We start from the raw sequence: 21861 nt of genomic DNA on the forward strand, positions 1-21861 counted from the left end.
CTTTTTCGTATCCTTAATTTAAAATTGTGGGTTACCATCAAGGGTCCGCGTGATATTTGAGCATCCCCTTACTACACAGGTAATTGGATATGCGCCTGTTGCTACTAGTTGACTATAATACTTTATCACAGTATGGTGATTGCTTGTACCTCCCCGCCACTCGCACACACGCTGTGCCACGGGGGCATTCTGGAGACGACAGGATATCTGCAGTTTCTTAACACTGATGGGGGTAGGTCGCACATGATCGATAGCAAATATTGCGAGTTAAAATAATGTATCTATTTTGAAATAAGAGATGCGTATTTTATCCAGTACGGGGCGCGTATATTGGATTTGTGTCCGGGTTGAAGATATGGTGAAAGTATTCTAATTACCAACGATATTTATGTATATGGGTGGCAGACCAGATAGTCACAGGAAGAATCGTCACACATGTTTGCCTGAGAGGGTCGATTTTGGTCCCGCAATTCGACGAGTAATCACAATAACATTGTCAGTGGATCAAGTGACATAAATTTATAGCCTATACCTCAAAATCCTGTCCTGGACCTTTTCCCGGCATATTGGGTTAAAACCAAAATCCTGAATCGATTGGCTATCTGCCTAAAAGTCCAGCAATCCTACTGAATCGGGTCCTGTAGGCTAATCCGGATTCAGCACACCTATAATATTAGGTCCCGTCTTAGAACATTCATTGGTAGATTCTGAAAGGAATCACCGACGTCGTAATATACTTGGCTCTTATTTTGCGAAGCCACAACTGCGTAAACTGCATTGCAATTAATTAATATATCGTTGCGTTTTATTTTTCATCTGATCAAGTCACACACAATGTATGCCATAAGGCCCAACGCGATGTCATGAACAGATAGGAGGATGTCGAACGACACGCATCAGTAGCGATCATTTACTCTAACATCCACCTCGGCCTATCACATCCGCTCGAGACTATCGGCTCAGTTTCTGCGATATAAGGCATTTTCGACAATGTGATACACGGTATATCCATGCGTTTACTATACCTATTCTGATCACAGTTCATGAAATGTTTTAAATGCCTTAAACAATATTTCATTGTATGTTTCTTCTGTCGTCGATCTCTCCGCTGACTTCGTGGACTCTCTGGTTTGATATGGGTGGCAATTTCTGGTATGGATCGAACTTTGTCGGCGGGCCGGACACAGCGTTTCCATTCAATCTCAGCGCCTGCAGATTGATTCGGTCCATGGCAGTCCACGAATAGGAATCCTTCTGCAGGAGACCTCTCGGACCCCATATTCGGAGGTCATGTGTCGAGTAATTCTGGAAAAATAATGAAATGGAGAGAGAGATAAAATAAGTTATTGATTCGTCCAACCCAGGGATATATAGAACTACATATAGAACGGTCCAACCGAATGAATATCACAGGAGCGTATGAGAATAGGCTAATAACGAAAGAATCTTAACCATGCAGGACAGGTTGTGATCGATAGGCTTCTCGGTAAGGTGAACTGGTCTAATCTCATCCTGCATTCACAAATTACAGATGCTATTTAGAAATTTGGCTGCGGTTGGTAGGGATAGATATCGTATTGTAACTCAGCATAATGCAAACAATATGAATTTTGGATGGGACGAGGAAGCGATATAGCTTCACGTTACTTTTATCAGTGAAATTGTCATGACAACTGCGCGATAGAGCACCTGTATCCCGGTAGCTGAAGGAATATACTTTAGGAATTTGCAAATATTTGTAGTGTCGATGGTCGATTTGCCTTGGTAGCAAAGATTCACAAAGCAGTTTCGGATGTGGTTAGTGCTCACCTTCGATTAACTGATAAAAGAACGCCACCAATCGACCGAATTTACATTTTCCAATTACTTATCCTTGAGTAATTTTCAGTTATTCATCTTCTACCTCTAGTCGAATTATTTGACTTGTCATTGACATATTGGAATTGCTACTTCTACTTGTAATAGAGTAGAAATGTACGGCGTTACTCCTGCTTCTACTCGAGTGGCGATGCTGACTACTATATTACCATGACCACCTCTGCGTATGGGTAGGCCAGTAGGCCTACACGAGAAAAAATAATGCGAAGACTGCACACTGTGCACAGTCCACACCGTTCTACCGTGGCATCGGGTGGTTGGAATTGAGCCAAATTTTTTGTGCAGCATTTTTTAGGTAACCTAACAATTTAATCAGTGAATCCCCGGAATCCGAAAAAAAGGTTATTTTTGACAACCCTTCTGTCAGATCATTGCAATTGTCCTGGTTAGCATGCATAGGAACTTCAGCACCATGCCCACGTCGGAGGGATACATTATACAGGGCTCTTCAAAAATGACTTTTTTTCTCAAATCGTACTGGCTACTTGATAAAATTGTTAGGTTACCTAATTTAAGCCTACACACCAAATTTGGTTCAATTCCAACCAGTAGCCGCATTGCTACAGGAGAAGAAAGTTTCTATTTATTATATAAAAATAAATACCAAAAAATTTGAAAATTTTTTGTCCACCCCATGAACGTGTTATGTTGTCTATAGAAACGATGTTCACCAAATTTGGTTCAATTCCGACCAGTGGCAGCGGAGTTATTACCGTCGAAAAATTTGGATTATGAATAAAATAGTATTTACGGTGACCAATTCTTTAATTATTTATGATAGTGGTGCTCACCGTAAATACTATTTTATTGAAATCCAAATTTTTAGACGGCAGTAACTCCGCTTCCACTGGTTGGAATTGAACCAAATTCGGTGAACATCAAGAAAATCATGGGGAAACTGTTGCAGAGATTCAAGCTGCACGAAAATACTCAGAAGAACAAAGAAATAAAGAGTTGGACCGAAAAAATAACAACTTTCCTGTCCAAAGAAGAATGAAAAATTGGACAGGAAATGTGAATGCCTTCCTGTCCAAAATGAACGAAAACGGACGGGAAAAGACAACATACCTGATGAGACGACGTCGACGCCTGATGAGGATTGGCGAAAGGATGGGAGGATGGGAAAGGATGGAATGATGGAAAAGAAGATGGAAATGAAAAGATGCGCGGCGATTTCATGTATTTCATGCATTTCATGTTATTTTGTGCCGCGCGCGTAAATTAATTTGCATTTTTTGTATTGAAATTATATGAATGTAATAAATATTCGGCGGAAAGCCAAAAAAAAAAAAAAAAAACATCGTTTCTATAGACAACCTAACACTTTCATGGGGTGAACAGAAAATTTTCAAATTTTTTATTATTTATTTTTATATAATAAATAGAAACTTTCTTCTCCTGTAGCAATGCGGCTACTGGTTGGAATTGAACCAAATTTGGTGTGTAGGCTTAAATTAGGTAACCTAACCATTTTATCAAGTAGCCAGTACGATTTGAGAAAAAAAGTCATTTTAGAAGAGCCCTAATGTATATACAAATACATACACTCTCGTATATATTCCTACGTTAACAATATTTCATCTAAATCTTATGATAATACAATCGACACACGACGTGCAGTTTGTATTCTTGTTCAAATTACTTTGGACTCCGTGCGATAAATTGTCTTGTCATTCCCGAATGCGACAGATGACGAGAGTATATTTCTTTTTCTGGCTGCCGTCATCGTACGGTCGTTCTTTACTTGCGCCCCGAGTTTGGCTGTGCCATTTTGAATTTGTCTTTGGATATTCTGCAACAATTCAACAGCATGTATTCAGCAACACGTAAATAGCATATAGTACCTATCCATGCTCGAGTGCGGTTCCTCGTATGTAGCAAAAAATGACACCCACCCTATTTGTGGTATCCCAGTCGTTATAGCCGAAACCCAGCACCACGTTGGTAGCTCGCGGGTCGGCCCTTCTATATCGCACAGTACGCTGCGGATCAAACTTCTTCGCGGACCTACTCGATTCCTGTGGGCGAAAATGTAAAAAATCAGCTTAGATGATACATAGCCTAGCACATGGTCACGTACAAGAAACTCCATCTTCGCCGACTTCAATTTTGCAACTGCATGTCTCGATGCCGATTGGTAAGTCCGTACCCGCCTTCCGTTATGAATTATATATTGTTTAGAAATGTCTTTTTAATATCACCTCACCCTCTTAATTGAAAAGGCGCATTCGCGTGCTTGATATAATTTTGAATAATTCATGCCATAAAGATATATTTTTGTTCTGTGGAATGTGTGCTATGGTTTCTAAAAGTTCATAACCAGGCCTCAGTCTTACGCCATGAATCATGCAGTTGATAAGTTGCATAAACGGTGAAAATTTTTGCGAATTTCCTCCCATCGCATGCATGTTTTAAATTACATCCGACTGTCCCAAGCTGTGCCTGATCTGTGTGTAGAACAGGTGCTTCAGACGAGTGATCATCGTAATCAGGTATAATATCAACAGGACTTATAAATATCCCAACATCATCGGGCACTAGGCAGGGTTGTAATGACTCGAGTCACGATTTTCTGATGATTCGACTTGACTCGAGTCATTTTTTTCAAACTACGGAAATGACTCGACTCGAGTCAATCTGTGTATCGACTCGACTTGGACTTGACTTGATTTGGACTTGACATCGAACCAAGTCATATTACTCGAGATTCAAGACGGCCAAGACAAACATTTCATTGTAATGTCGAAGAATAGTAAAGTGACCACTGACCTCCCTATTGTGATTTCGTCGATTGGTACAGGACTGGTACTCGAAAATGCGACCAGAAACTGCTAAAAGTGATGAAATGTAGTATAGTATAAGTGCAAATCATTCGATGTCACCAAGCATAACTATAAAAAGTGGGTTTAACAAGACTTTAACTGGAAGCTGAGCAGTCAACATAATGACTTGGACTCGGACTCGACCCTCTGCTCGATGACTTGGACTCGGACTTGACTCGGTGGTGAATTGAAAATGACCCGACTTGACTCGATTCAAAACTATAAAGTGAGATGAACTACTTGCCAGTCTTCAGGATTACCGTACCACGATCTAACATCGACTTCGCCCTCCGCCGCATGCCAGCTCATTTTGTCGCTTGCGTCTTATATTCTCTGCATTACTTTTCATTCAGAGTGCCTGTGTAATGTGCATGCCTCTTATTTACTTCGCCTAGGCTAAGGTGGGTGTCTGATCTTAATGGCTACTCCAAGTTGTTTCGACACCTTCCTATCTTTTCATTGTATCGCAGTCTTGTGATGTTTTGAAACGATGAAAATATTAATAAACCTAATTGATTGATTGATTGTGACTCGGACGGAGCCTTGTGACTTGGTTACAACCCTGGCACTAAGCCGAGGTGGATACCTGTTAAAGAGACCCCAACTGGTCGATCGGCACCCCCTATCTGTTCATTACATCGCATCGTGTGTCTTGCATGTCGCACTGTGTGTGTCTTGGACAGATGAAAATATAATCTGCCGATTATTATTATATCAACTCACAAACATGGTTTGGTTGCCCTTAAAAATACGGGTATGCCGCAAGGTAGCGCTTTAGAACAAGCCGGAATCAACAGCGATGCTAGAAGTTTGCACTCTCAACAGTGCCTACTGATATACTGGAATATTTCACTAAATTTCTCATCGGCATACCATCCGTTCACCACAATTCACAAATTAGCACAACAAAACGTTAATAAAAAACTCACCTCTCCTTTGTATCACCTCGTAACGCTTCCGTGATATGTATTTCATAGCGATAACGCCTCTTACTCGTCGCGGATACCATTCTCCTAATCAACGACTTGATCCACAGTTAATTTCATCTTTACTAATTATAGGTGCCGTACTGTGAAGAATTCATCACCACTCCGCCAAATTATACTTTATTATACCATATTCTTATTATGTTGTCTGTCATGTATCCGATCAGCGTGAAATACGAACTATTAAATGTCCGAATCCAGACAGTAATGGGCGTGTTTGGCATTTGTAGAACGCCCATCCCGATATACTATGTATATAAACTATAATACAGTACATAGATCGCTGAACAATGTATTGTATTGTTGTTGTATTTTTATCAAAAACAATGTAATACAGTGTAGCAATTGTCAAGTGAATAACTTTGATTTCCACTACAATCAACGCAATACAATAGCTATCAAACACTTTACTTTAAACTTTGATCAGGTCCTAAGGAAAATTTTGATGAAATTTATTGACCTAGTTTCAGTGACAAAAGTGGACACCAGGCTTCATCCAATTTCAGGTAATAACTAGGGCTGGGCACAATGATTCGAGTACTCGAATCTGAATCAAGTATTAATTTTAATGATTCGAGTCGAGTAGTAAAATACGATTTTTTCGAGTAATGAAATTATACGCTTCTCGCCACTGAAAGTTAATTTACCAACGAGAATTCTAGTTTCAATATTAATTTTCACTGTTGAAGCCTTGAAACCTTGATTGGCGGTATTGTAGCTTACGAAACATAGTACAAACCTACGGAGGTTACTGGACGTAGCTCATTTACGAAGTCATGATAATCCCACAACATTTTCACCGAGTGGAATGAAATCGGTATGGTCGGAAAAATACCAAAGTATCTTTTACGAGATGGATAACCGGCATTGTATTCTTTGTGGTAGCAAAAACGGTGCATATTTGAACTTGGACGTAATACATTCCGCCATGACGTCATAATGGGTGATATTCGATTACTCGACTCGACACGAAGCATATTACGTGATTCAGAATCGAATCACTCAGGTACTCGATTTTGCCCAGCCCTAGTAATAACCACCGGTGTAACAAGAAAAACTCAGAATAGTTCGACCAATTACATGACGTGACAGTCTGCAGTTTTGTCATCCCTTTAGTGTGCCGTTAACTCTTGAAAAGAGGCACCCGAAAAGTCTTCGAGTTTAATAAATATTCTGTTACAATGGATGTTGTATTGAAAGCTATATTCAAGTTCTGTAACACGAACCAGCTATTAAAATAAATCCATATAATGAATGTGGATCTACATTTCCAAATTTTAGTCTAAACCTGATTATCCGCATTAGGGTATTTCAGATTTTAAAAATCTGGTTGAAATTATGCTCGATAAAATGGGAACTAAGTACGAGAATAATTTTTTCATTATCACCACTTTGAATTTATATAGTATATCATGATATTTAGACGCACCTGGATTTTGTAGCAGCCGTATGCACAATTGCCATGTATGTTTTCTCTAATCAAAGTGAGATAGTATTTGGTCGTCACTTCGTGACCACAAATGCGCGGTGCCGGGCCAAAATATGATTCAAAAGTGCCAATGTTTTAATCTCCTTCACAAGCTTGGGAAATTACACACTGCGTATATAATCACATTTTTCTACGCAACGAGAAATATATAATTACAATTCCACTCCGTTCCCGATTTAATGCAGACCCTATTACACCTTTAAGATGTCTAAAAGGTCAGAAATCCATCTGCTGCCGGCCTCGAGACTCTATTGACGCGTTTGAGATGATCTATTTGTAAGAAATCACTCGTGGTATGATTGATTGATTAGCGAATGATGTCCACTTACAGCTGTATAATTTCCTCATTACCCCTATAGCCGAGTGTACGCGAGATAGGAAGCACTTATGCGTTCTCCTATCAACGATCACCTTAAAATATACATGGCTCAGCAGCAGCAGCAGTGGCTGAGATTCCGCCATGTAAGTGTCTAACTCTGAGGGTGTGTAGAACTATAGAACAAACGATCGTATTGGATACGTTTTGTGCTTTCTATGAGCGGACTGCGGCTATTCGATAGGTCACTCAGATAACGGCATATTGTATTCGTAATTGTGACATGGTGACGTCACTGAAAAGCTGTAACGTTTGATTTTGACGGCGACGTCTCGCCTGTGATACTTTCCATTGTTTCGCCAAAACACCTGCCTCTCTTATTGATTATTTAGTAACTCTATCAAGATAGCTCGCAAATTTCTTGCGAACGTCTCGGTACTGTAACCAAAATTTACAATATAAATCGATTTACAACGGCATAATCTCCCGTATCACTCAATGACGTTGAAAAGTTCTTAGTCGCGCGAGATTAAATCCAGACGAAACAAATAGCTACAGTAGTTTTACAGAAACACACGTAATTATAGTTATACACACATAATTGGCTTGGTGGCGCGCGTTCGGCAGTTTACGCTACTCAAGATGTGAATCACCGGCTGAGGTTTTGGGGATTGATTTACACTACCGGCGCAGCGGCCTGTATAAAGCTTAAGCCGCCTCTTTTTGTTTTCAGGTAAGCGTCACGCTCGCTGCGTCACTGCCACGCTTACTGAAAATCACAACGCAACCAACTGTCATTGTAGGGTACACCACAAAATTACAGATCAGCAGTTCAACTAGGCTAATTAGCCACGCGACCGTAACAGCGCACGCGTATCGCAAATTTTACGGCAATGTCTCGCGTGATAAATCTTGCATGCAGGTGATGACCCCTCGGAAGGATACATATTGGCGTTGCGCGGACATGTGCTGGGTGATCGTAAAAACAGCGCAATAGAATGAAATATCCGCGAAATGGCGACATGAGCGAATGCATTTACATTCCAGGGATTAGCTCCTTGTGTCCTGTGTCATCGGTACAATTCTCGGAGTTTTAGTATAACTCTAATGCTCGAATGCCGTTCCGCGTGCTGTATTCGTAATGTTACGGGGTTTTGGTTGTTTTTCAGTTAATCTTGATATATTCGCGTTGTGCCACCAATCCTAGTCATCACTGCTACATCTATTTATTTGAGCTTATGTGTTGTGGTTTTGATTGATTCGTACTTTCTATAGTTGCACGCTTTGCCGCCACCATTATTTGTCCCTGGGATACGAATGATGCAGAGCACCGTGTGCTTAATACCATCGTAAATGACGATTAAAATTATGTGATGATAATCCAATAAAAGTTTGATTGCCTAATTCAGTGGTTCTTAACCTCGCCTCCAGCGCCCCCCCCCCCCCAAGGGGCGCTGACGATTTTGAAGGGGGCGGAAACGCTCAAGGGGTGATATGGGGGGCGCTGGGCTCAGGGGGGCGATAAGGGGGCGCTGAAGAAAAATTCCGTAGATGATGTGGTAGTAGGACATATTCTTAATGAGTATTCCGAACAAATTAACGTTCCACAAAACATGTCAAACTCCGAAATTTTTGGTCGCGCGACGATGTTTGCTACATATGTTTACATAAATGTAGTGGGTTATTATAATTCATATACAACGAATTGCGCGTACTTTAGATCACCAATTTCCCGTTATTTAAAGCACTGCCGTCACACTCGCTAGGGTTATTTTCAACAAAATGTTTCGAATTAGGTATTATATCCCGAAGCTCACAGCGTGTGAAAATCGAAGAAGGAGGCACTGTATATCACTTTTGATTGAGAGTGAGAGCCCTTGTACATAAAATAAGTTTTGACGCTTTGTGCACGAAATGAATAACTAAATATACTTGTATTTGAGAGCTACAAAATTAAATCGTCAGGATATTTCTTCATCGTATCGAAAAGGATGATACTATCTCGTGTTGTGGTCCACGACCTCACAAGAACGTTATATCATCTGAGTTGATTTGTTTGGAATACATTCATGTTAATATAAATAACTGGGCACAGTACTAAATTCAATGTGAGCAGATATATTCATCCAATTCTCAGTTCACTTACTTATAGTTACACAAAGCACTAAGACAAAATCCAATACCATTAATATTCCCGTATTGCCAATCGGCGATGTGAATTCAGGAGGGTTCGAACCACAGGGTGTTAGGCCGTACCCGATTGTTGAAAGAACAACCTTGATTTGACCCTGAATATGCCACACACAATTATTATATGCTTTATAATAGTCGATTGGTCCTCGAGCGCGATTAAAGCGCGAAATATTTCCAATACCAAAGTCCCAAAAAGACCGACTGAACTTTGACCTCTTGCCAAGACCGAAACTGCTTCAACCCAAACCCCAATCGGTTAGCTCGGAGGGTGCCCTAAATTATTTTGGTGAATGAACATAAATTAACATCATGTTTTTACGACTCCCCACGAAACAATACGCATAATTATAGAAATAGGCATTTCGGCGTCGGCCATTACCATGCCACGATGCACGTAGACATATGAAGTTCCGGTGAATATGGGACTCCGAGAAATGTGTCAAAAAGATCGTCAGCGAGAAAACCTTAGCTGAAGAGGATTGCCCTTATGTTGAGCGTGAACTTCGATGTATATATAAGTGTAATCGTCCGTAGGTGCTTAAATCGCTCGTGCCGCATTATCATGTCGTCGCAATCTGCACCCCACAGGACAAATAACAGTCCTTACAATATGTGGAGGGGGGGGGGGGGCGCTGGAGCACGATAATTTTTGAAAGGGAGCGCTTGAGGAAAAAAGGTTAAGAACCACTGGCCTAATTGAATAATTTAATTTCATTGCTGCGATTTTGGAATGTTGCCGAGACGTGTCATTCGACGATATCATGAAACAAGCAAAATCAAAACTTTGAAACGATAACTATGGTGAATTTTCTTCAAAATTAGCCACAAACAACTGGAGTTTTGGCTATCAGTTTGCACCACTATGGCATCACTACGTGATCGGTAAGTGACAAAGTGTGAGTGACATCATTATATTTGATTTTTAAACCCAAACAGTATCATTATTGATTACGAACGATATCTTATCTGGATCTAGTCGCGCTATGTTACTTGAGAACACAAATGCGACATGGCATGCCTGTGCTTGTTTCCAACGGCCATTATATATATTAAGCTCAAAGGTCGCGAATCGGTAGCACGTTGGACGCGTGAAAAGTTTGCACACGCGAGTACTTTATTATCGCAATACAAGTAATATCCTTATCGGATAAACCTTAATAAAAGCGCGAGTAACGTAAATAGGCATACGGATTAATGATGATGTAGTGATTATGAGTGTAGGTTTAATGATTAATATGTGGATGTTTGAAAGAACGCTTGGTCGGGCAATAACGTCAAATAGTTCAGTACAATGCATTCGTACCAAGCGGTGTGCTCTCTAAACAAACTATGAATTGTCCATTTAAAATTTGCGAACAGGTGTTAAGAGTAAATAACGGGCTTCGCTGTATAGCTGGCATATGCTCCGCTTAGAGGCACGCTCTTTTTCTTTTAGACTTTGAGGCCTAATTCGGACTAACCCAGATTTGCGAAAATCCTTTAAGCCATCATCCTCTGCAGCGCAGTCGCTGCGCTCTGTTAAAATCGCCTAATGCGAAGCGTGGCGCCTGCTATTTACTCAGCACGCGACGTACGTGTTGAAAGAATACTGTCCTCGGCTTATATACCAGCTTCTTGCAATTTAGTGACGGGGAGTAGAAACAGGCCTGCTAGCTATAAATGTATAAATAAAAATGTTAAATCCGGATCACTCGGACCATAGAAAACGACGTGAAAATATCTTGGCTGTTTCTTTTCATCACCGTCAATTACGCATTTGTTCAATCCGATAAGGGGTTGATAATATGAAATTGTGTGTTTCTGTTTTATGTACTTTGGTATTCTCGAAACGAATTTGTTTCCTCCTTGGTGTGCTGCGCGAAAGCGGGTAGGGCGGAAGTTGACTTTGGGAACTGTTGCTTGGCATTATTAGTGACGGTGGAATTAGGGGTATGCAGAATTGGGGAAATCAAAATCACAAACTTGTTAATCACTGTCATTGGCTTCATATACGATTTTTCGACATCTTGTTCCGTGCTTCACCGACAAATTTACGACATCTTTCTTTCCTTCCTATAACTTCTCAAGAGTCCAAAATTAGGTAAAGCGCTGCTCAGGAGCTGTGTATCTATACGCAACGTATTTAATTAGACTGAATTGGAGGCAATAAAATCGTTCACAACGAACGTGGCGCGCACACATGCGATCGTAAAATAGCGAAGTAAGCCGTATAAAGATTTATGGCAGCGTGCTCCGTGATGTGAGATGAGCTTTATATCGCGACCGCGGAAAGTTTTACGACCTCCGCAAAATTTCGTTTCAAACCCCGTTTTCAGGCCGTCGGCGGCTATTCGAAAACAGGTTATTCATAGTGCGATCCATAACATCGAGTGTTGTGAATAGCAAACATATACTTTGACCAAGGAATAGCGTGTTTGAGCCCGCCCTGTTTTCCAAAAATAGCCCCTATACGTATAATATAGGGGCTGCGTCAAATAGCGCCACGCCCTATAATTTAAAACAATCGTGTTGTAATATAAACTCGTTAAGTGTCACCACCCCAATACGTGGCGCGCGTAAACATAACCCACTGTCACATCTGGATATACCTCCATATGATTTGGTATATTTGGCCAATAACCACCAATTATAAAATGGGACGACAACGGAGTTGCTGACTCGATAACCTTGCTGTTGCTTAGGGTTACCATACGTCCTCCTTCAAGAGGATTTGTCCTCCTTTTTCAGGTTTTTGTAAATGTCCTCCGAGAACGCCTAAATGTCATCCTTTTTGGCAATTCGTCCTCCTTTACAGCTTTTAGAGCTAAGATAATGGATAGATTCCAGTGAAAATGGGCATAAATGACGCATACGTGGTTCGATCGAAAGCGACGACCTTTTTTTTAGTCAACACTACTAATTTTAAGTAAAAAGTGTGTAAATCGGAAGTCGAACGAAAGAGATGACTTTTTGTAGTCAACCCACCAAAATTTTCAGGAAAATTAGCGAAATCGGCTGATTTCAGTTATGATTAACTAACTTTTCTGATTCGGTAAAGGTGTCCTCCTTTCACGATTCCAAAATATGGTAACCCTACTGATATTTCGCTCGCCATCGTTAAAATGGAGAGGTGATGCAGCCGAAAACAAACTGTCTTCCTTCATTCGTTCGGACATTGTACCCAAAACATAAACCGTAAGACATAATCATTACATCGTTGAAAGTGGAATATACGTTGATTGCTCTCAGTATATACTTTCATTTATCGAGCACGAGTCTCGTGAGCTATCTGCTAAAACAAATATACAATTGTTGCCGAACACATTGAACTCCTTTCAAAAGAAATCGTGTCTATATGTTCCGGTGTTATGAGGCGTGGCGATAGCCGTCGATAGCGGTGGTTGAAAGTTTTCCCAACGGACAATAATACGTCACGAAAATCACATCCTACACACACCTTTATCTATATTTGCTTTACGTACGCCGGACGGTTAGGACATAACAAACAATGCTCACGGTCGATAGCTATATCACAAAATGATATACTCCATTGACTTTAACAAGGGGATTTAAAATACCGGGGTACGATCACAATAACAAGAGCTCAGCAAACGCTATCCAGTTACTGTTTCGAAACGTAAATGATGAGTGATTGCTAAGCAGGCTCAAGTACATTCTTTTTTACGAAAACGAAGAAGTTCCTAAAATACTGCTTCATGTGGAAACAACAGCTTGTAACTTTACAGCGCACTTAGTATAAAAGCGAATCCGACCCAACTTACGATCCGACATGCGTGTCATGTAACCTACATTGTTCGGTTTGGATTAGGTATAGGTTAAAGGTCGAGGTGTTCTATTAGTTGTAAAGAGTCATATCAAGTATCACTCACATTATAGGCGTGTCACGATTTTTCGAGTGGAAGCTGGCGTTATTTTACCCTTGCGCACGCCCCAGAATAATATTTTAATGATCAAGCTCATCGTACCCACGCATCGAATTTGGGGAATTGGCGTTCGAAATTTTCCTCATATCTCCTGTCCATTTTTATCTTTCACGGTCATCTGTAATGCCTGTCATTTTATTGGTTTCGGGTTGCTGCGCATGGCGTGAAACATAATATTATTTTTGCAAAGCTGTTTGCTCTCCTTACAAATAGCAAATCGCTTGATTCCATAGCATTGGGCTACGACGCAAGTCTCACAGAAACTTAAGCAAGTAAAGTACCAAGATCTAAAAAGTGGGTTACGCATCGAGCAGGAACATGATTCATGATTAATCGATATCAAACTACAAACTGACTTTAACCATGCAGCGATGTTGTAAATTGTTACAGATTGAAGGTCCATGTCCTGTCCACTTTACGATTTTGATACCCCAGACATGAACATATACATTGTACATTGTACAAGCAACGAAGAAGTCCGAGGCCATCTCATCTCAAGTGCGTCTTGAAAGATAATGAATGAGTCAGCTTAACCCGGCGGCTTTTGTGTGACCTATTTTGAGACAGCTGACTCGTCGAAATTGAGCTTAACGCCACCGAACGCGACAAGTACCTTCCGCATTCACCTCGAATATGTCCCGAAACTATAAATGGATGGTGGCTTCGTAAAATAGAAGTCTATGTTCTCTCCAAAGCATTTCCCCTGACTACCAACGCCTATAGGTATAAGTATAAGTATAAGTATACTTTGTGGTACCGCATGTATTTTCACGGGCAATATGGTTTTCCTCCAATATACCTATTTGACCGATATGCATGCATTGATGTTCACAATTTGATATTTCAAATCATAGTATTTACGGTTGGCAGAACCATAATAAATATTTATAGAATTTGCCACTGTAAATACTATTTTATTAAAATCCAAATTTCCGACTGCAATAACTCCGCTTCCTCTGGTTGGAATTGAGTTAACTTTGGTGAGCATCGTTTCTACAGACCACCTAACATTGGGTGAACAGAAAACTTTGAAAATTTTGTTATTCATTTTTATAAAATATATAAATAACTTTCTTCTCTCGTAGATATGCGACTATTGGTTGGAATTGAACCAAATTTCGTGTGAAGCCTTTAATCAGGTAACCTAACAATTTTATCAAGTAGCCAGTACAATTTGAGAAAAGAAAAGTCATATTTGAACACCCCTGATGTAGACTGCGATATTATTGCCTAGTAATATTCCGTCGCCGTAATTCCCCGTGCCTTGTTTCATATTTTAGAACGACGAAACAGACTGGAAAGAATATCCTCTGAATTAATTTTGTCGTATGATCGATTCCTTAACAATATCAATTCAATTTGGACTTTACTTTTGGGCCGCCTTACCATAAAAACGCAGTGATTTATTGTCGATATAAAAAAAATTCGACGACGGTTTCTCTCAACCATCGACGATTCAGTATAACCTATACCGATACTTTATAAAGCACTAAAATTTCATCACCAACGAACATGCAGTACCGTGTATTCAACTGTAAATCAACAATACAATCACACCGTAGTATTGGAAATTGACCGAGAGGCAGAGTAGCAACAAGCTGTGCAAAATATTAACGAAGATTGAAGACGAAGAAGGAAATGGTTCATTGTTGTTTCATAACACTGTCCGATCGCCCGTTGCTCGCTTGACTGAGTCGATCCAGCTATACAGATTCATCAAAATTCGACTGAACGAAATGAAAGTCTGCAAAGGATACCAAATCGACAGACCAAACTTTCCTCTTTGCCATACTTTGCAATCTATAAGGGGCGGTCAACGTATGCTGACGGTGTAACTGATTAACAATACATTTATCGGTTATTTATCCACGCTAATAGGTATATATCTCCGTATTTCATGCGACCCTGGAGTCAACAAGAATAGAGGCTTAGAGCAGTATTTATTGATAGCTTTAATAGTTGACGAAATCAATGAAACATCTGTGAACGATCAAGGCTGTCAGCGAGATCTTTGAAGTCTGCATTCCATTCAGTTAAATTGGGATCCAACCCTGTCTTGTCAATGTCTATGGTTCAACTACAGTAGAATAGTGCAACTAGATTCATGACAACGTATCCCAGGTTGACAAACGTGGACTCATTCGGTGACGCATATGTTTCGGATCGAAATTCCTCGTCGTCACTTTCATATTACACAGTGCACAGTGCACAGTGCACACTTACTTAAGATCGAAACCAGTAGGAAAATACCTACCGCGCGCCCTGTGGAGCCCGTCCGTGAAGTTTATACTAGTTCGGAGTGCTCGGACTTCGTATATATATTTTTTATTATTTCATCATTATGCATGCCCGATAGTGACCCGATAAGCAACAGCTTTTGCCGGCCCATCGAATACTCACTTTTAGCTCCCTATAGTGATGCATCACGCCATTGCCGAACGATTATACTGCCTGGCGAATTGGGAGGCAATTTTATTTTAAAGTTCTCGTAAATGTCGGAATTTCACACTTTTGCCGTTAGCGTTAGTAACTGGTCTTGTGAGTTTCGACAGCTAGTTCATCACATGGATATCTAGATCAGGGAGTTCTAGATAGGTTTGGTTCGTCACTACGACGTGGGCTCGCTAATACGGAGACGCCTGGTCGCCCGGCGTTATCTGTACTTGTCAGATTTATCGCCTATGTTACACTTTCACCGTGGCGAGCTGACACTCATAACAGTATCTATATCGATATCTCACTCCGATAAATGGTACCGTCGTATTTCTGTGTTGCGGCGACTAGCAGGAAAGAATCTGAAGTGCGGCGTAAGTGACGTCATAAAATTGATATATTACATCTGTGGTTCTTAACCTTTACTGATTAACCCGGGGGAAATCGGCCACAACACACACTTGATACAGTACTATTGATTACTGGTGCTCAAAATGAACTGTGGACCAACATAGTGTTAAAAGAACAAAACCATCAAAATATGATTTTCACACAGAACAAAAACATTATTGCAAATCAGATACCAGTTCAGAAATGCGAGGCTTCCCTTGGAAAATGTCATCGTATTGTTCGGTCGAAACGCAACAGCGTATTTGCAAATGAGCTTACCAATATAGGAGATAGAATGGAAAAGGCCCATTGAGCATTTCAGAAGGACGGGTTTCGATTACGAACCACCGCTTCTGCCCTGAATATTCGACATAGCATGACGCCATAAGTCGGCAGATATATTGGAATTTGAAGCAATTCCAGATATGCAGCCATACCGCGTATTCGACATGTCAGAGGCATGGCACCGTTGGTTGGCAGATATATTTCAGTTTGAAGCAATGCCAGACCTCTGACTCACAGGCTTAAAACAGACACAAGTTTTCACGAGGTCTTCCATATTGGTCGAAGTCGTACGATGTTGCCCCGCGTGGATTACTCCTTGGTAAGAGATAACTTTAATTGATCTTTCGGTATGATTGACTGATATATGCTACCCGTATTGGATTTAATCAATTTGTTATGGCGCGGGGAAGTCGTTTCGTGTCGTGACTCATAACCACTGGAGGATTGTTGGTCGTAGACATGAGTTTGCGGTACGATTATCCCATAATTCCGATGAGACTCATGGAATCGCTGACAGTGGATTATTCCAGTCCGATGAGTCGCTATATCTGGACATGGTGTAATCATTTTAGCGCACCGATCGTGGAATCGCAATCCCTGGTTTAGAACCGGTTGATTGTCACTTAGATATTATTCCCGACACGCCCTAACTGGTTTCGCAGAAGCAAGGAAATAAAACGTTTGTAATCAGACCGCATCATTGGCTTTCTATGGGTAGTAAACAACTTCGAAGAACAATCCCCGTATCTTACTATGTAAGCCTCTTCTACCTTCACGTTGGAGAGAAAAAAGCAGTTTCACTGGCGTATTCTCCCCGCTGCTGGTACTACGCCCGCAGGTTGATGTTTTGAGTTTCACTACTACTCCGCCGGTTCTTCCCGCCAAAACGTCCGTACTACGTCTCATCAATAACATGTATGTTATGCACTACGGGAAGTACTCAAAATACCAGCATAGTCTCCGCAATTGCCGACAGGAAGCGCCTATGGGTTTAACGAATGAGGATACGACCTTTCGAGGAAGCGCGGCCCGATTGTTTTACAGAACCCAGCTCGCTGGCGAATTTCCTTTCGGCTCCATCTGATGCGCTGCGAATACAGGGAGTGAAATACGACCCGGAGCGACATGCGAATTTACTACAAGATGGTATGACTGGCGTTGCAGCGTGGTTTCCCGCCACTTTTCGCGAGAATAGAGAAGCTCTCAAATCCATACCAGGAATATATTCCAGTCGTAAACAGAAATTATCCATCATGGTGAAGATAGTTATCCAACGCAATGAATCACTGTTCCGAGTGTGCCGTGTTTACGAAACTTTACGGTGCGGCCAGACTTCGCGCGCTGCAAGCTTGAGTGATTCTTGCACGGTGCTGTGGTCTCCGCAGATTCAAGGGGGATCATCCTTTGTTATGTTTCACTCCACATATACTCGAAATAATAGTTATGAAAACAAACATTGTCATCGTGAATAATCGGCTAGGTTCGCAAATCCCTAGATATTTAGTCTAATCATCCCATACCAGTTGCCAAATGTCAAAATTATGCGGTTTCGCCTTGTCGCAGTTGTAACGTATTGCGTTTCTATATGATTATGCGAAATCCCTCTGCGTCCGAATAGACGCGTGGGGACTGATGCAATGCGCGACCATAGGGCCATCGAGACTCACCATAAGCAGGAATACTTTGCCGTTAAGTCGCATACCAAATAGTGCGCAGTATAGTGTAAACTGTATTGAATATAATTGGTACATCAATGAGAAAAAAATGTATTGACGGTGTACATAAGTTTGGTGCTGTTCTCAAAGACAGTGTGACGAATGACATATTAGCATTGGAGGCGAGTATTCCACTATTGCTTGGCTTCGGTAACATGATTTTTTAATGTTAGGAATCATAACATCGTAACAAAACAGCGAATTTCGCAATATATTGCGGAAAGTCCGTTATCTTGATTCACATCACATTCATAGCTGGAGCAGTGTAAACCGCGTCGTTTATGTACGCCACGCTGCACGCACTATAAATCTCTGATAAGGCTCTAACAATGCTGGCATTGTAATTTGTTTTTTATTTCAATTTAGTACTAGAGCGATGCCCGAAGGCTCGTAGTAAAACGCACTCGTGCACTTACTATGTTACGGCCTCCATAACAAGCGAGTCATAAATTGGTGGGAAAAATCCTTTGGCAGCAATTAAGACACCGACCACATAAATTCCCGGAAAAGTCACAACGGCAGCTACATGTAATATGAATCAGCAGGCAACAATACTCGCGGTTGAAGAAATCTCTGCAATTATGTAGGGTCATCAGAATTTTGAGTCGCAGTCATATTAGATCTTTTACGCTTATGTCACTGAATCTATTTTTATGGATATAGCCGTAATAAAATGTATATTTCCCTTGGCATGAACCCTATAACATAAACCATAACGAATTGTTTTCCGATGGTTCGTACTCCCAAAATGAGATTTAAGCCCCAATTGTAGTCAATTAGAGCTTTGCCAGCGTAACAAATTGTCTTCAGATTGGGTAGCATACACCGCCATTGGTTGCAACATTAACTGAATGTCGAATATGTTATGGTCGCTAATGATGTTTTTCGTCTAACCGGAAACCTGACGAGTGTTGTAATTTACTTGATCCAGATTTAATGGTTTCAAGAAATTTCACGTAGTTCGAGACACAGGTTGGAAACCACGGCGGGCTCGAAGTACGGGTGTCACGTTCGCTCTTTTCTCTCGGTGCTTCCAATATCTAAATGCCTCTTATGTTCTATTCAGAGGATATCAGTGACTACTCCCGATTCATTCGTGTTTTGAATTACACCGATTAGAGGGTATTACACGTCTCTGGACGGATCCCATGTATTTTTCTAAGAGATAATATAAAGCAGTATGAGCAGTTGATGGTGCAAAAGTCGGAAACTCCCATGCAAACCGTACTTTGACATTGAAGTTGTTTGCTTTTTCCCACGGCTACTTTACGTTTTAATTAAAACTTTTAAGCCAATTCCGTCCAATATGACCCATTCGCGAATGCTAGTGACATGTGGCTTTTGACACCAACCATGCGATTTGACACTGTGGTGTGATTAGGCTGTCCTACATTATAAGTTCATTTTGTGTACCAATCCAAGTATTCGACAGGATGTCCATATCTTTACTGTAGTTGTGAAGATGTCATTTGCCCCCGTTGTGATTCACACATACGCGACGTTTTTGGCGTCGTCATGAAACGGCTTTCCTATAGCAGGAATTCAATCGTTTAATTTGACTGTGTGAATACATTGTCACCGCAGCTCTCGACAACTGTATCTGGTATTATCCAATGATTCGCATTGATATACGTTCACTGCAAAATTTCCTGGAACGGGGCTGTTACCAAATATCAAGCATCCATAGTTATACCGTTGCCAACACTGTAACTGTCATATTTAAGTTTAATACCAAACATTAGCGAAACAGTTTTCGAGTTTTTGACGATTATAAATTCGCCGTCGGGGCTTAAGAGTTTAAAATCACACACTTTCACCACTGAAGCAAAGTCAAATAAATGATCACGGATACACTAGGCCACTAAAAACTTGGGTGCGCTGGATTGGACTGCCGAGTAGAGCAGCTTCAAATATTCTTTGTATTGTGACCCACAGACTGTACCAGCAGATCGTATTATGATCTACGAGGCCATAAAATCAACACGCCAAGGCAGTACATTTACGCCCATATTGTGCGTTATTACTGTGCAATGCGTGCATCCTTCGTCGAAATTTATTAAGACTGGCAGTTATATGGAATAGCCAAATCCCTAATAAGCTACATTGCAAATCCAAATTGAGTAGGAAAAGATTGTAGAATTAGCGCTGCTTGATATGAGACGACCGCAGCGATATCAAATAAACTTTATATACTTTATGCTGAATGCACAGATTGCACGATGGAAGTGTTCATTGGTAATACGGATGTAATCTTGTGCATTAAGCATTTATACTACACTATCAATTCTGTGCAATACTCCCTTTCTACCACGTCCTGTGGTTATACAAGTGAGGTTGTAAATATATTATCGCACCTTTTATTACGGATTCGCGAGCTGTTAACTCGGGGGTGAAGTGTTGTGCACGTAATCATATCGATGATTCGGCATTAGTCTTGAGAGTATTGACATGTGGAATCACCAATTACCTCCAGCAATCCATCATATTTCCGTGGTGTTTTCTGAAGTATCCATGCCGACTAGCTCTTCTTTACGAGGGTGAACCTTTTGTCTAAAATCATACAAATAAGCTGTTGAATTCGCGCGCAAGGCTTCATATTATAGAGAGCATACGCACGCACAACTGTCACGAGTCAAAACACATGTCGATTGGTACTCACTGCGGGAGTATATAGTGCATTGTGCAGTCGATAGTTAGTCCGCCTTTGTTCTCGTAATAATCATGTCATTGCCTGCTGTCGGCGCAAGAGAAATTTAGCAAGCAAGATGCCGCTAAAATAATATACCAAAACACATCATTAACTGCCTTCTAATGACCGAAACTGATTACAATTCTGCTGCTGGGTTAGGTCACTTCGGTTCAACCAACTTTGTTGAAAATACTACAGCAACAGATGTGTAATTTTATGCAAAAATGGCTAAGGACTCATCAGAAGTCTGATGTATGCGTGTTGTACGACGAATAGAGTAGATATGTATTGGTAATTCCGGGCGACGTCTTTGCCCTGTACAACACTTGAGATATTCATCAATTTCGTGGGTATGATCAAGATGCAGAAATGTGGTCACCGGTCAATGGTCATTAGGGCTGTTCAAATATAACTTTTTCTCCCGGATTGCAGCCATTCACTGATTAAATTGTCAGGTTACCATAAAGAACGCTGCACACCAACTTTGGTTCAATTCTAACAAGTATAGGACTCCGCGGATCCTATTAAAATTTTTAATTTATCAGGGAAAATTAAGAAAAAAAAATTCAAATTTTTCTGCCAACCCGCTTCTACTGGTCAGAATTGAGTCAAATTTGTTTTGCATCGTCTTTGAAGACAGTCAGTCAGTCAGTCAGTCACCTCGGAGACAAAAGCGCACAAGTACAGCACACGCGCGTCAACGAAGAACAACTACCATATGATCAGGACTGAATACAAGAAA

General features: G+C 40.8%; 2 protein-coding genes across 2 annotated transcripts in view; one reads left to right on the forward strand and one right to left on the reverse strand.

The window, feature by feature from the left end:
* The window catches only part of LOC145444703 (kinesin-like protein KIF13A), a 70031-nt gene extending 60806 nt beyond the window's left edge, over positions 1–9225 (forward strand). Inside the window, exon 36 of the transcript XR_013916764.1 lies at positions 9212–9225. The gene's annotated coding sequence lies outside the window, so the exon portion shown is untranslated. The remainder of the gene's footprint in view (positions 1–9211) is intronic.
* Positions 999–4122, reverse strand: LOC145444458 (uncharacterized). Its single transcript, XM_080322444.1, has 4 exons — positions 3959–4122; positions 3774–3896; positions 3521–3670; positions 999–1305 (listed from the first exon to the last, which is right to left on the reverse strand). The coding sequence occupies exons 1-4, from the start codon at positions 3968–3970 to the stop codon at positions 1075–1077; spliced, it is 516 nt and encodes a 171-aa protein (XP_080178570.1). The 5' UTR covers positions 3971–4122; the 3' UTR covers positions 999–1074.
* Positions 9226–21861: the final 12636 nt, after the last annotated feature.

Source organism: Botryllus schlosseri, chromosome 8 (assembly GCF_051294905.1).
Source record: "Botryllus schlosseri isolate E-star chromosome 8, Bs_hap1, whole genome shotgun sequence".
In the NCBI taxonomy this organism is placed as follows: domain Eukaryota; kingdom Metazoa; phylum Chordata; class Ascidiacea; order Stolidobranchia; family Styelidae; genus Botryllus; species Botryllus schlosseri.

Excerpts from the sequence above, each read along its gene's own strand:
- LOC145444458 (XM_080322444.1), bottom strand. Across the intron at positions 3,671-3,773 it reads ACTGGGATACCACAAATAGG|AATATCCAAAGACAAATTCA; the intron begins GTGGGTGTCATT and ends GAATTGTTGCAG. Across the intron at positions 1,306-3,520 it reads TTTATCGCACGGAGTCCAAA|AATTACTCGACACATGACCT; the intron begins GTAATTTGAACA and ends TTATTTTTCCAG.